Source organism: Pseudonaja textilis, chromosome 2, assembly GCF_049901715.1.
Source record: "Pseudonaja textilis isolate UNSWEBS1 chromosome 2, rPseTex1.2, whole genome shotgun sequence".
In the NCBI taxonomy this organism is placed as follows: Eukaryota; Metazoa; Chordata; class Lepidosauria; order Squamata; family Elapidae; genus Pseudonaja; species Pseudonaja textilis.
The window spans coordinates 213,835,915-213,851,568 of record NC_141991.1 but is presented as its reverse complement, the minus strand read 5'-3'; the positions used below and the strand labels follow the sequence as shown (position 1 = coordinate 213,851,568).

Below are 15,654 nucleotides of genomic sequence, written 5' to 3'. Positions count from 1 at the left end.
TTCCAATTTTCCAGTGAATGATGGAAATATACACAAGCAGGCACTTGTACTCAAATGTAAAGAGAGGCTGCATTACCAAATTCTAATGCTTTAGGTACTTATTTTAGTTGTGAGTCATCATATTCATTTTCTATGAATTTCCACACATACATACACAGAGAAATTAAATGAGCCTCCTAAATATTTCAAATCATGCAGTGTACAATATAGTAACTTTAATTTCTCTTAATCATTACCCAAGTTTCACAATAGATTATAACTTCCAGTTAATATGGTTCAGTTTCAAGCTTTTCTTGCCTCATTGGCTGCAAGCAAAAGACCAAAGATTTTCACTTCCATGATTAAATAACGTTATCATGGAACCCAATTTTGAAATTATACTTAATATTTACAGTGATTTTCTGAATCAGTTCAGTTTCATAGGTTTTAATTAAACTTCTCTTCATTACACTGGTCATTTCCAGATTTGCTGAAATCTGCAGCCTCTCCCCCATTCCTACCCTACTTTTTCTAATTATGAACTCATAATTCTATGATACTGGGATTTTTTAAAACTTCAAAACAGGATATTTTGTCAGGAAATATTTGCTTAACATTATCCCCCAAACCAGCTGATATTATTCCATGTATTTGTGGATTTATTACATGACTCTGTAAGGTAAGAACAGTATTATGCATATGAATATATGCAAACATGTACAGTAACCATTAATGTCAATGCATGAATGAAAGATCGACCACGCAAAGATATTTGTGGATAATTGCAAGGAAAATTTCTGCCTATAGCTCTTTTGGAATGAGTATATTGCCATATATTACGTTTAACTTTGCAACATAGTTCTAATTATCTTCAATATGTAAGCATAATTTTTAATGTCCTTCATATCTATTTTCTAACAGAGGTCAATGCAGATATTGCTTGCCATTATAAAATGTATCCAATGCATCCATTTGCTTATAGAGTACACACCCATCACTTAGGTAAGTCTTTGTGTTAATTGATAATTTCCTTTCCTTAGTAGTTTAGGCTTAATTCTTATACCCACTTTTTGATATCCTGATTGAGATAGTATGGCCTATTGAATGCTAAGAGATGGAATTGGGTTATTAATTGTAATGTAAATTATTCTATAATATCTACACTATACACATAAACACATGGACATATACACACAGTGTATCCCACATGCATATTAATTTTACTTACAGTGAAGAATGTTAGGGTAGGAATCCTCTTAAATTTTACATGTGCTAAGTATCTGGTCCAGATTGGTAGATATTCATATTACTTAGTATAGTTTCCATATCTGGGCTGCAGAAACACTAAATAACAGTAAAGAGATATGATGGTCCACATTTTATGACCAGTTCAGTTCTCATTCAACATTCTGATGATGTTGAACAAATGCTACTTATGGTCAATCCTCAAAGGTCCAGCTGTTCTGTACCCCAGTGGTTTTGTGATCTAGGTGCTTAGTAATCAGACTGTATTGATTGTCACCACATGATCATAATTTGGGACCTTCCCTGCTGACTTCTGTTAGCCAAGTCAGTGGGGAAGCCAGTCCTGATCACTGTGAGTTGTTAAGCGAGGTCCTTGCTTAACGACTCAGTGATTTATTTAACAATAATAACTGGAAATTGCCAGAACTGCCATCACTAAGCTTTATAACCACATCACTTAATGATAGACATTTTACTGTCAATAAGAGAGGATTTCGTGTGCAGAAAATCTTAACTATATGCAGGGGTGGGATTCTACCAGTTCGCACCTATTCACTAGAACCGGTTGTTTACATTCTAAGCAGTTCAGAGAACCGATTGTTAGAATTACTGGCTTAATCCTGTAATGAAGGCAGGAAGGAAACATTTTGGTGTTACTTACAGAAACTGTCCCTCCATTAATCCTTATTACATTCTTGGCAGGACTAGACTTCCTGTCTCAGGAACTTCTCTGGAGTTTTTTTTCTCCTCCTTTGCTGTACTTTCTTGTGTGGAGTGACCATTTAAAGTTAAATGGCACTGGAAAAAGTGACTTTTGACCATTTTTCACACTTACGATTGTTGCAGCATCCCCACAGTCATGGTAGGCCAGGTGAGGAGATGCAATCTGAGTGATATTGAGTTGGCCACACCCAGCCAGTCACATGACCACCAATCCACGCCCACCACCGAAGCCATGCCCACAGAACTAGTTGTTAAAATTTTTGAATCCCATCCCTGACTATATGCATTTAGTGGTTGTTCAGATGTTTGCACCAGATCCAGTTGTCCTAACTGAGGGAAGCTAATCAGGGGTGGGATTCAAATTTTTAACAACCAGTTCTGTGGGTGTGGCTTGTTGGTCATGTGAGTAGGTGGACATGGTTTGGTGGTCATGTTATTGGCTGGGTGTGGCCAACTCAATATCATTCACATCGAGGCACGCATCTCCTCGCCTGGCCTCTCATGACTGTGGGGATGCTGCAACAGTCTTAAGTGTGGAAAATGGTCATAAGTCACTTTTTTCAGTGACATTGTAACTTTGAATGGTCACTCTACACAAGCAAAATACCAGCAAAGGAGGGGAAAAAAACTCCAGAGAAGTTCCAGAGACAGAAAGTCTAGTCCTGCCAAGAATGTAGTAAGGGTTAACGGAGAGGCAGTTTCTGTAAGCAACACCAGAATGTTTCCTTCCTGACTTCCTTACAAGATTAGGCCAGTAATTTCTTCTGACAACCAGTTCTCCGAACTGCTTAGAATGTTAACAACTGGTTCTAGCAAATAGATGCGAACTGGTAGAATCCCACCCCTGGAGCTAATGGGATATGAAGCCAAGTGGTATTTGGTCTAAGTGAGGTAATACTTTTGTTAGAGTCAGCCACAAAAATCACTACATAATTTTTATTTATTTATTTATTAGAAAATTTATATTGCTGCCTATTTGCACATGGTGACTCAAGGCAGCTTACTGGGTTATAAAAATATTATATACAAAAACATAAAATTAATACAAGTAGATAATCAAATAATAAATGAATAAAATAATATAATATCCCCCACACCCCTCACATTGGTGACAACATTTAATGGGCTCCATCCTTGTCTGGGTTTCCCAAGACTGCTGGCAGAACTTCAGCAGAAGACTGTTAGAGTGGGACCCATTCTAATCTCTGGGGAAATGATGTTTTATAGAGAGGGAGCCACCATAGAGAAGGTCCTCCTTCTGGGTCCCACCAGGTGTATGGACCCGCAACTTTCCTTTCTTTCCTGCTCTAGTAGGTTGGGTAGATGTGACTGGCAAGAGATAGTCCCTCAGATAACCTGGTCCCAAGCCATGAAGGGCTTTAAAGATGACAACCAGCATATTGAGTTCATTGTTTGGTTACACTCATTGGACTGGTCCAGATTTTTTCTATAAATGCAGCTCTGCAAGTATAAGTTTTAGACAAATGGTACAAACACCAGTTTAACTTTTAGATTTTTTTTACAGTGATTAGGTGATTAAAACTATTGATAGTGCAAATTTTTTGAAGAAAGTTTGCCATATTCAGAAGAAAATGTAACATAAAAGTATAAACCACTACTATATAACTGATGTATAATACACATTTTTTCCATTTTGTAATTCTGATAGCTCCTTATAAGTTAATCTATTAAATGTTGTATTATAAAATCTTATGCATTGAAATATTAATGTAAATATGTGGGAATGATCTGTGGATTTCTAAGGAGAAAAACATATAGAGCAAATATCAATGGTCCAAACTTTTAGCATTGTCAAGTAGTTTAAATGATGAACATGTAAAATCTTTTATTTCTGCATATTTATTTTGCTAAACAGTGAAATGGTGGTACCACACAAAGTTTAATTCCATATGTATTTGTTTACGAAGGAAATATTTTTTGTTGCAGGAAAAGTAGTAAGTGGGTATCGAGTCAGAGATGGTCAATGGACACCAATTGGCCACCAAAGTCCTCAACTGCCACAGGTGTGTTTACTTGCCTTTTAAAGCTATTTTGAGTTAATGGGCTTCACTGTTAAATTACTCTGTTTTCTTAAAATTTAATGGACAGGTGAATATTTAGAATATAAAAGTAAACAGCAGAATCATCATGATATAATGGTTAAAATGTTGGAAAAGGAATGGGGAAAATAAGGTTCTACACACAGTTTTGAAAGGTCACTAGAAGACTTTGAAATGGCCCTCCTTTCTCAGCCCTACCCATCTCACAGAAATACTGTGGTGGGAAAATATGCTTTGTTAATATAATAGGTATTTTTTCTGATTCAAAGAAGCTACCTGTTGCACAATTCATTTGTCCACCCAGGGGTGGCTCTGCAGTCACAGCCTGGATTCTTCTTTTTTCTTTTGTGGAGTCTGGCTTTGAAGCTACTCAGGCTAGCACAGGGCTTGCCAGCAGGTTGTATCAGCAGCCACAGCTTCTAATTCCTATCACAGTAGTGTATGGTTTCCTTCACAGCATCTTGGGTTGTACTTGTATGGATTACCATGAGGTCTCTTCAATCTCTAGTCCACCATACAGCAACTGGTGAGGCGTACTGTAGTGGTCCATTCCAGTGATGTGTCCCACCACCGCATCAGGTCTCTAATAATCAGGGAATCAATGCTAGTGAGCTCTGTTTATTTGAAGACCTCTAGGTTTCAGACATGATCTTATCAAGAGTGAATTGTAGGACGCACATGTGAAATGTGTCATGTATCATCAGTACAGTATCCAGGACTCATATCCACCTGGGAGAAAAAGGGTAACCATTGCTCTGAAGACTTTCAGCTTTGTGGAGATGCATTCATTGCCTTGTTGATCCCAGAGTCATTTTTTTTGTCCAAGGACTTTGCTTAAAGACAAAATTAAATATAAGCACATTATCCAATAGAACTATTTTCACTATTACTAATGTCACTAAATCAGTAGTTGAAGATTAAACCTAAAAAATATTTAAATGGCATGTTAGATAAGTAGTTTCAATTGATTGCAACCTTATATAAAATATGGACAAAAATAATGTCACAGGCATCTATTAACATCTATTAAAAAATTCTCAAATGTTTTAGCAGGCCTATCTTACTTCAAGCTCCAAGATAAGGGAAAATGTTGAGCAAGACTGAAAAAAAATAGAGACCAAACACTAGAGATTTTTTCCCTTTTTATACTACAAACATCTATATCTCTCATTCTGCTTCTCTCACTTCCAAATTTGCAGGGGGTATATGAATCAGCTATTCGAGAAAAATATATATGCATTGCGAGACACTTTGATTATTTCCAGTTTTTTCCTGTTATCCGGGTAGCCAAATTTTGAGGTAGAAAAACTATTATTTTGTCACTTTATTAAGAAATAAGCGCCACTGTGTTCAGTGAGACAAATTTTCAAGATATAAAATGCTATGAAGCACTCTAATATCAGTGAAAATAGGGACCTTGTTTAATACATATACACATCAAACACATAGACACTTAATGTATATTTAATATGCATGTGAAAAAATATGGAGGGATACAGTGACTATTTAATATGCATTCGGATATCTTTAACATTGTAACTGATACTAAGTGACATGTATTACTGCATAGTTACAGTATGAATCATGTATTTCATTTTGGTATTAAATTTGTTTCTTCCAATTCTTTTACTATGTCTGTTTTTGGCAAAAAGAAAGGAATGAGGATGGTACTCAGTCACACTGTTGAAAACAGATCAGAATAGAATAATAAAGAATCCCTTCCATTTACTGTCATAGAATTACATAAAACTTTATCAGTAAAATTCTAATTGTTACAATTTATATAATTTAATGCCACATAATTAATACATATGGAGAACACCCTAACTGTTAATGAAACATTTTTTAAGGTAAACAACCTGGAGACATAATTTCTTTTCTCTCCCGTTTTTATAAAAAATAGTCTCTATTCTGTTTTGTATCTCATAGGAAAAATTTGTGTGTTTTAAAGGTTTTGCATGCTGTATGTTATAGATCATTTGACACAGTAAAGAACATACGCAAGTGAGTCTCTGATTTACTAGTAAGTTGGGTTTACAAAATTCAACCAACACCAATGCTACTAAAGTACCCAACATGATTCATTTTACAGGATGTTATGAAATGAAAGTGGCAAAAAAGCAGAATTTTCATCTTTAGGAAAGCATAAAATAATAAATTTTGATTAATAAAGAAAGAGAATTAAGCTTATTTCATGATATAAAATAATATATTATTGTCATCCATAAAAAAGAAAATGTGTTTTAAATTATACACCAATGAAGCCCAGAATATGAAATACAAAATACACTCCAGTGATACATTTTATACATTTATAATGATTATAAAAAGTAATGGAGGAAAGACAATTTTCTAACAGCTTGAAATTAATATTCCTGTTGTTTCATTTCTCAGGCATTTTATCCTGTGGAAAATCCTGTAGAAATCAAGTATGGTGATATTCTGGCAGCAAGATGCGTCTTTACTGGTGAAGGCAGATCTTCAGAAACTTATATAGGGTATGTGTGTTAATATGTATATTAAATTAATGTTTATATAAAAGTTGAGAATCAAAATGGTTGCTCCACATGGGAGAAAAAAATGTTTTCCTGCTAATTTGTTGTCATGTATTTGTGTGTGTGTGTGTATGCGCACACACATACACAAACACTCTTAATGGGTAGAAAAGTCTTAACTGTTAATATTGCCTATTTTGCCAGTGAAAACAGATGGGGTTATTGATACTATGGGTAAAAACTCCTCAGAGATATTTTTTTCACCAGCACATTAATCAAATCATTGTGGTTAATAGTGTAATTGACAAAGCTGGAATCATCAGTTTTGGGGTTAGTGAGAAATATTGTGAAAACATTTTTCATTTGTATCAAAGCTATCAAGAGACTGCCCAAGTTTCAGTTGGCTGAGAAAAGCAAGAAAAGAAAGCCAAGTATTTAAATCCTGGAGGGTAGACATAACAGGGTCAGAATTCCATATTCTGTCATGACAGTCAACTGTTGTGTTGCAGGCTTTAGTCTTTTTCTAATAAAGTCTCTAATCTAGCTGAGGTTTCTCAGAATCATCTGCCAAGATTAGCCAAGCAATGAATAAGGGATTGTATGTCTGCAGAGTCATCATTTATTGCTGAACTCTCTGAAGCCTGACAGATTTGATCTACTACACACAGTATATATGTGAAGCCCTCACAATGACATGTATTTTGCAACTTCGTAGAATCAGCTAGGATCAATTTGTTTATATCATATTACATATCCTAATGAAATTTGGATGTATAAATGATCATTTTAAAGGCATTATATGCTACCATTCATAGTGATTATGGGAAATTGGGTCATTTGCAAGAAATAAAGAATTAATGTGTTCTAATAGTGAACATGTGTCATGATAAAGATGCTGTTTCTGAAATACAGTATCTGTACCTCATTCATAGAGTTAATATAATATGGCACAAAAATGATTGCCTTCATCTCCTAACTCACCAACTGTAAAATTTCTATGGTACAATAGGGTAGGATAGGGTAGGGTAGAGTAGAGTAGAGTAGAGTAGAGTAGAGTAGAGTAGAGTAGAGTAGAGTAGAGTAGAGTAGAGAGTTCTTGTTTGAGTTCCTTATTAAATCCATATAACAGCTTTTTTTACAGTATATACAGTATGTATAGATTCTATAGTAGACCTAGGTTAACAATTGCAACTGGGACTGGTAACTCCATTGCTAAGCAACCTAGTTAAGTGAAACCTCACATGAACACACCCTTCATACAATGTCTTTCTACTGTGGTCTTCAAGAAAATCAATACTTTGGTTGTGTTTATTTATGACTAGTGGTAGATTCATCCATCACTATGTGGATACTCATCCATCCTACCTTCCATGATCTCTTGTCAACCTTTGATACCTCACAATAAATTTCTAGAAGCAATTCAAGGTGCTGGTTTTCACCTGTAAAGCTCTTTAATGGGGTTCTGTTGGGATGACTTTTAATGTCTGTTTTTAGTGTGGGCTATTTTGTTTTGGCTATGATTTTTTTAAAACTTAACATTAGATATTATATGCTGCACAGCATCTGCTGGGGAGGATGGAAAAGTAAAATGAAATGAAATAACAGATAGGGTAGGCACTGTCTTTGCTTAAATGTTGTCTGGTGAATCATACCTTCTCCATAACTGACCCTACCCTTCAGATCAGCTTCCTCCCTGAGATCCAAAGATTTACTACCATCTTGGGCATTCATAAGACTATAAAAACTTGGTTCCTCTCCCCTCTTCCTTAGCACTGAGCTAAGATGGGAGTGGAGGCCAGTGGATGTATGGAGAAGTGATGCCTTGGGGGCACTACGTCAGGTACAACAAACCAAGAACAACATGATGCTTTACTCAGAGTAGTTTCTTTTTTTTTTAACAGACTTTATTCAGTTTTTCACATTAAAAACAAAAATCTCTTTTTAGTGGACAACATATTTCTGGGTCATCATCATTACATACAAATATGACAGAAATTATACATTGATATATGCATACTTAATTCTATTATTACCTTTTCCATTCCAGATTTTCAGTAAGGAGAGAGACAAACACATTAATTCTAGCCTCTTTCATTAATCTCAATCAATTTTGTTTCATTTCAATTATTTCAAAAATAATCCTTTAGTATTTGTTTTTAAACATAAAGATAAACAATATGTATTTGCCTAATAAATAATAATAAAGTTTAATTCTAAATTCTTTCATTAATCTCAGTCTAAACATCTTTTTATTTCATTTCAATTATTTCAAATATAATCCTTAATATTTATTTTAAAAATAAAAATAAACAATATATATTTGCCTAATAGCAGTAATAATGAAGTTACCAATGTCTCTCCTTGCTTTTATTAATCTATATTAAACTTATTAGTTTAGCTGGTTCTTTAGTCTGTCATATTCCCCTTCCATTACACATTTTTTTTATGAATTCTAAATTAATACAGATCTTAACACACCCACACAAAAAGAAAAAAGAACAAGTATAAGTTTCCCCTCTTTTACTATTTTGAGTGTAACACCTTAATGATTAGAATATACCTTCATTCCCTCATCTTAATTCCCAATAAACCATTAGTCATTACATCTTTTCAATTGGATTCCACAGCATATTTCCCCCCTTTTAATAAGAGTTATCAGTTTCTATATTACCCATTTTCTAAATATTTTTAATTGCAGAGATATTCTTATTACCCCTTGTCACCCTGCAGAATCCCCTTTAATTCATCAACCATTATCTCCGAAAAAGCCATTTCTTTTCAGCATTTTACTAGTTCTGTGTTTCTTTCTTTCACATGCCTGTTTCTTACTGCTTCTCCCCCGGCTTTTTCCCCCATAACTTTTCTCATTCCAATTTGTCTCTTTCTTAATATCTTCCTTTCTCCTTTTCTGCTGAATCTTCCTGCCTTTTCTGACTTCACAATTATTCCCTCTTTTAATTGCTTTCTTAAAACTCAACTTTTTAACCTTCCTTCTTTCCCCACTTCTTTGTAGTGTTCTTTGTGTTAATTGTCTATTTAAAATGTTTTCTCCTTGAGTCAAGTCCTCCCCCTCTGAGAATCTTTCTTCTTGTTCTTCAATCGCCATTTCCATTTTTTCTAGCACAGAGCAAAGTGATTCGCCTCTTTCCTGTAGTAGTTCTCTCATATTTTTAAATTCCATTTTTAATTCCCGAAAAGATATCATCATTCTTATATTTTATAATCATTAAAGTCCACAAAAAGAAACCACTTTTACTCTTCTTTCTTCTTTCAGTTTTTTAAAGTTCTCAGCTATTCCAGTCCAGGGTTTATACCAAAAACATCAATCAGTCCCACAAACAGTCTTTCCTTCCTTGCTTTCTCCTTTATTCTGGTTCTGCTTTCACTTTCTAGAATTCTTACTTTGTTTCAATATTTCTGTAATGTTATATCTACACCAGTTCATTCAAAGACAAGATGCTTTCCCTTTTATTTGAACTAAATTTTTATCAAAAGGTGACACTCTCCATTATACAAAGTCTTCACTTTTTTCCCTATATTTTTATTTAAGGTTTTTCGAACCTCAATATTCCAACACAATCCAGTCTCCAATTTGTAAACGTTGTTATTATTATTTTTTGACAATCTTAAGTCCAGCTTTAATTTTATACTTGTTTATTCTCAAATTATTTTAGTCCAATTTCATTAAATCTTTAATTCCAGCTTCTTCCTTTCCTGGTTCAAAGCCCCATTTAGCTGTCAAAAATATTTTTCTTTTTTTTCTCTGTCCCTTTGTAATTTCACTGCTCACTTTTCTTTTCTTAAAAATTCTATGTTACCTTAATCCCGGGGTACTTTTATTTGGTTATATTGCCCAGTTCTCCTGCTTCAGATGTTATCCACCTCTTTCTTCCCTCCTGCACAAATCTTAGTCGAGCTGAGTCATCCTCTTTGGGATGGCCATTTTAGACCATCGCTGCAGTTGTCTTCGGGAGGAAAAAAAGCCAAGCCCGGGGGGGGGGGGAGATGTGGCTCCCCACAATCTTACTCCGCTGCCCCTCCAAAGCAGTTTCAGCCCCTAATCAAGATGATTGTGGCTCTCCGACGAAAGAGCACGAACGATAACCGCAGAGGGTTGCGATCTACTGTCCGTCGGTGAGGAGGCTCCGCCTTCTTCCTCTACTCAGAGTAGTTTCTTGATTGTCTTTCACCTATAGAAGGAATCTTGCAGCACTAAAACTAAATATACCCTAAAGGAGGGTCCACTCTGCACCTGTTCCTACATAGCAAGAATTCCAGGCTGATTTGCTCTTAGCTCCTCCTGAAAGACTTCCTTCCCTCTAGTGACTCTATACCAGATTCTGTCACACCCTGTGAGACATTTTTGTTTATGGTATTATTGTTTATTTTTAAATTTTATTGCCAGGCTGTGAGTTTCCCAGAGTTATTATGTATATAAAATGGATAGTCAAACAAATCTTTTAAATAAATAGACATAAAAAGGAGTTATTTGCAGAACTCCCCCTGCTCTCTCAGTATCTATCCATCTCGAGGATAGGGATGGATAGACACAACGACAACATACTCCCAAGTTTTTTCACTGACAAAATGCTACCTTATGGGACATTGGAGGCATGATAGTAGCTTATGCAATTTACCTACAAATATATAGTTGGTCCTGAACTTGCAGATCTTTAGAAGGGTAGTGACATCCTGGTTCTTTTTCCAGGTCTTTGGTCTTGATGAATAGTTGTTGGATATTTAGTTTAGTGGTGATTTTGTGGTATGAGTTGACTTTTAATGTATTATCTTTCATTGGGGTTTTCTTTGGGGTTTGTACTTGTAGTTGACTTTGGTACACTGCCCAGAGTCCCTTTGTTTGAGTTGGGTAGGAAAAAAACAAACAAACTGCTGTGGAAGATAGGCAAATACAGTATTAGTGTGAAAGTAAGGAGACACATTGACAGATAGATGAGATAAAAAGCGTTATACAATGGTAGCTAAGAAGCTAAACAGTTACCTAAACAATAATTCAATCAGACCTAATATTCTGCAACAGTTCTTCATCCATCAATAATTCTCACAAACATTTGGGAGACACCATATTTGGGTGGCAGGACTTCTCATGTCCAGCTCTTCTTTTCCCATCTGTTCTCAACAATCGACACATGGTTTTTGAAAAGTTACTTTCAAAAAACAACCACTTGGTTGAAAAAGATTTCCCATCCATATTTGTAGAGCAAACAAATGTCTAATTGGTCATTATTTTTCAGCAAATAAAAAAGCCATTTTGTGTGCCACTGATATCTTGTTTCTCATTAATAACTAAAGTTATAACAAATAGCCCACTTCTTTATCTTCCAAGGATAGCAAATGGGCTATGTTAAAAATATTGACAATGTTTGGATATTGTTAATACATGTAGGAAAGTTAGTTTTATTCCTCAATTACACTTCAGTGTTTTATTTATGTTTTAAAGAGGTGGCAGTTTTCTGACAGCTCTCTAAATCAACTGGAAGGAGAGGAAATGAATTTAAAAAGGAGGCTAACACTAATCTCGCTGAGCCAAAGCAGCTTTCTGGAACAGTTCCATATTTTAAAAAGGCTGGATACCAATTCTCTTTTGGGAAGGTCTCATTCACTTCCTGACAGATGTCATTATTGTTGCTATGGTGAATAAATGAATGCTGCATGATGCCACAGAATAAGAGTCAGCACTGATGTCTTTGGAAGCTGCACATAGTCCACCCCCGCATCATTCTATTAGTGTAGGCTACTGATTTGATTGCAAAAACTAATTGATGGGGGGAGAGATAGATAAAGCTTTTCACTGGTCTTCGCTCCCTCTTCTATATCTTTCTGGTTTTCACCCATCTTTTCTTTCCACTGAGCCCCCTTAACAAAATTATCTCAAAATGAATGCATTATCAGTATAAACTTCTTGAAGCAAATGTTAAATACAGGAATACTTTTTTATTTCTGAAGAAAAATGTTTTGATATTCTTTTGATTCCTGTTTAAGAAACAATGTTCCTTATGAAACAAATTATATGATCTTTTTCAGTTTGAGTTCGGGCCTGAGCACAGAATAGAAATAGTATTAGCTGTTCTAGTGGATAATATTTTCAGGACCGAGCAATCATTTTAGACCTCTTTCAATATTTCAACCATAGTACTGGATCGCCTATAGGGATTGAAGGTTGGAGATACCTTTTATAGTGGTTACACTCTACCTTAGTTTGCATTCATTGATTATGTGGCATTGAATCAATGCTGGCTCCTAGCAACCACAAAGATTTTCTCCAGAATGATTTGTTCCTAATCTGGCCTTTCAGATCTTCCAACAATGCCTCCATTGGTAACTGACTTCATCTAGGATACTGCTGGTCATCCTGTCCTTTTTCCTTTCATCTTTCCCAATATTAGAACCTTCTTTAAGAAGCTACATCTTTGTATACTATGTCCAATATATCATAATTTGAATTTGTCATTAAAGCCTTAAGCGAGAGCTTTGGGTTGAGTCATTTAGTGATTCATTGGTTTGTTTTCTTGATTATCTATAGCAGGGGTATCAAACTCACAGCCCGCAGGCCAGATGAGTCACACACTGACCACACCGACGCCCAGTTTAGCAGAGGGGGGGGAGTCGCGATACATCATGTGACAATGTTGTGACAATGCAAGTTTGACATCCCTGGTCTATAGTCAGGAATATTTTCCAATGTCAAAGTTCAAAAGACTCAATTCTCTTGTTATCCTGCTTCTTCAAAGCTACCTAACTTAGTAGACACTTCTAATCAGTCTCCTTATCTATCACTTAAGCAGTAATAAATGGAAGTAATAAATAAGGTAATAAATAAGGAATGGTCATATTAATGGATAAAATATTCAGCTTTGCTTTTCAACAGCTATATAAATCTGCTGGGAGAAATCATCACTAGTTTGTGTAAGATATAATTGTATGCTACTTCACCACTCCTGAGTGAAATAGCATACAGTTATATCCAAGGTGAAGCTGAGTCAGAGGAGCTGTGGGAATCTAGGCCTAATATCTTTATGAAGGAGTAGAGAGGTAGAAACAAGCTTCAGCCCAATCCCAATAAGACAGAGTTTATGTTTGTTCACAAACATTCTTGTTTCACAACTGCTTTATTGTTAGATCTAGATAAGGTCACTGACATTGTATATTTACACTTTCCAGAAGCTTTTCATAAATTTCCTCATCAAAGACTCTTGGGCCAGCTGAGCAATCAGTAACAGATCGAACAAAAGAAAAAAAAGAATAAGAATAAATTGGCAGTTTTCACAATGGAAAGAGATTAGAAGTAAGCATCACTAGGATTTGTTTCAGGTCCAGTGCTATTCAACATGCTGATATACAAATTAATCTAATATACCCTGTGAGTTGCAAAAGTTTGTTTCTTTGTTTAATTAATTCAATTTATACAGTTTCCAACTCTCAGTTTTTAATATTGAGGAGATAAAAAAAATTTAAGGAGTGAAGAATTAGACTGAATTGCTTCTCTCTAATCTTGGTGACTAGGCCATTAGAAGCAGGTGCAGTTCAATATTAAGAAGTACAAAGTGACCCACACTAGGGCTACGAATTTATATTTCTGTAATCAAATAACAAGGATTGAATTGCCAGTGATCAACCAAGAATGTTGGAGTAAATGAAATAATTTACACGATGTGCAGAATTTGTAAAGAAGACAACTTCCTTGATAAAGATCAGTAGAAAATACATAATGTAAGCTAATATTTTAATATCCCTATGAAACATTAGGCCACATCTAGTATCTTGGGTACAGTTCTGACCATTATATCTCAAGAAAAGATATCATGGGACTGAAAAACATACACAAGAGAACAACGAAAAAGCAGTTGATCAAAGGGCATGAACACCTTCCATGTAAGCATAGGAAGCAATGGTTTGGGCTTACATTGGCAAAAAAAAACCTTAGAAATGTTTCTGATTTATAGAACTATGCATGGTAAATTGAACAAAGAACATGTTTCTCCATCACTGGCAATACGGACAAGAATTAGAAATTACCTAGTGACTAATAGAAGTTTTAAAATTAATAAGAAAAGTTTCTTCAATGGTATGTAATCAACCTGGAAGAAAAGGAGATTAGATAAATTCCTACTAGTGCTGATTACTGAATGCTGCCTTCAAATACAGAGATGTGATTTGGCTTCACTTATTAGATACCCATGAGCAACAATGGGAGAGAACAGCTGCCTTGATCTCCTGTTTGCTTCTAGGTGCATTTGGACTGTGCTGTTTGAAACAGAATGCTAGATAATTTAGGCATAATCCAATCAGGCTACTCTTATGTTCTCCATAAAATAGTAAGAGCAGGTGCAAATTTTGCTCTTGATAGTCTTTTCCCAGCTGAAATTGATAAAACTGATTTTTGCCTCATTTGGAACAAGATAGTCTAGCAACACTCTTATTACTTACTCACTTAGAATTACTGTAACGCTTTCCACATGCAACTATTTTGGAAATTACAATTAGTGCAAAATGAGGCAACTGAAGTGATTAGTGAGTGCTGCCATGTAAATATATATCTATTATCTGACTGCTGTAAAGGTTATCTCAAGTTCCAATTTAAGATTACAAGTTTGACTGATGTTTATGGCCTGGTGTTCCTTAAGGACTGTCTTTTCTAGATGGAATTTGCTATGTCTGGACAGGCAGAGGAATAACATGCTTCTGTCTCGGAATAACAATCAACACAATCCTAAGTAATCCTCCTCTTTTGTCTGTGAAGACATTACAGAATCCCTTGTTCCCAGAGGTGCACTTGGCATCCTCTCTACTAGCTTTCTGCAAGCTATGTCTAGTGCAGACAATTTTGTTGGAGCTGTCATTTGTGGGTTAGTGGTTGACTATTACTTGGATGGGCACTAATTTGTATTTGCTTTGAATTTCATTTGGCTTTTATATTTAATATTTTGTGTAAACTGTCAGGTGTATGTTTTGAGCTGGGTGGCATGGAAATGCTTGTAATGAATAAATAAATGGATTCTTCATGTTGAAAACACTGCTACTGTATTCATTAATTTTCTTTTGCATTAATTCTTTAAAAGAAAAGGAAAAAGCTTGCAATTTAAGCTTGAGGGGAAATTGCAGCATCACTATTATAGCATCACTGAATCTAAATA

General features: G+C 35.2%; 1 protein-coding gene and 2 long non-coding RNA genes across 13 annotated transcripts in view; 1 reads left to right on the top strand and 2 right to left on the bottom strand.

Annotated features, from left to right (window-relative positions):
• LOC148127357 (uncharacterized) overlaps nucleotides 1-15,654 on the bottom strand; it is an 826,567-nt gene that overhangs the window by 54,284 nt on the left and 756,629 nt on the right. The gene's annotated exons all lie outside the window — the stretch shown is intronic.
• The window catches only part of PAM (peptidylglycine alpha-amidating monooxygenase), a 156,904-nt gene that overhangs the window by 97,023 nt on the left and 44,227 nt on the right, over nucleotides 1-15,654 (top strand). For all 11 annotated transcript variants that reach the window (XM_087927008.1, XM_026719558.2, XM_087927007.1 and 8 more), the window contains 3 exons: nucleotides 901-981; nucleotides 3,895-3,971; nucleotides 6,402-6,505. In XM_087927008.1, the coding sequence (XP_087783134.1) occupies nucleotides 901-981; nucleotides 3,895-3,971; nucleotides 6,402-6,505 (262 nt within the window). The remainder of the gene's footprint in view (nucleotides 1-900; nucleotides 982-3,894; nucleotides 3,972-6,401; nucleotides 6,506-15,654) is intronic.
• Nucleotides 9,354-10,654, bottom strand: LOC148127360 (uncharacterized). Its single transcript, XR_015742246.1, has 2 exons — nucleotides 10,321-10,654; nucleotides 9,354-9,891 (listed from the first exon to the last, which is right to left on the bottom strand). It is a non-coding gene; the product is annotated as an uncharacterized LOC148127360 (long non-coding RNA).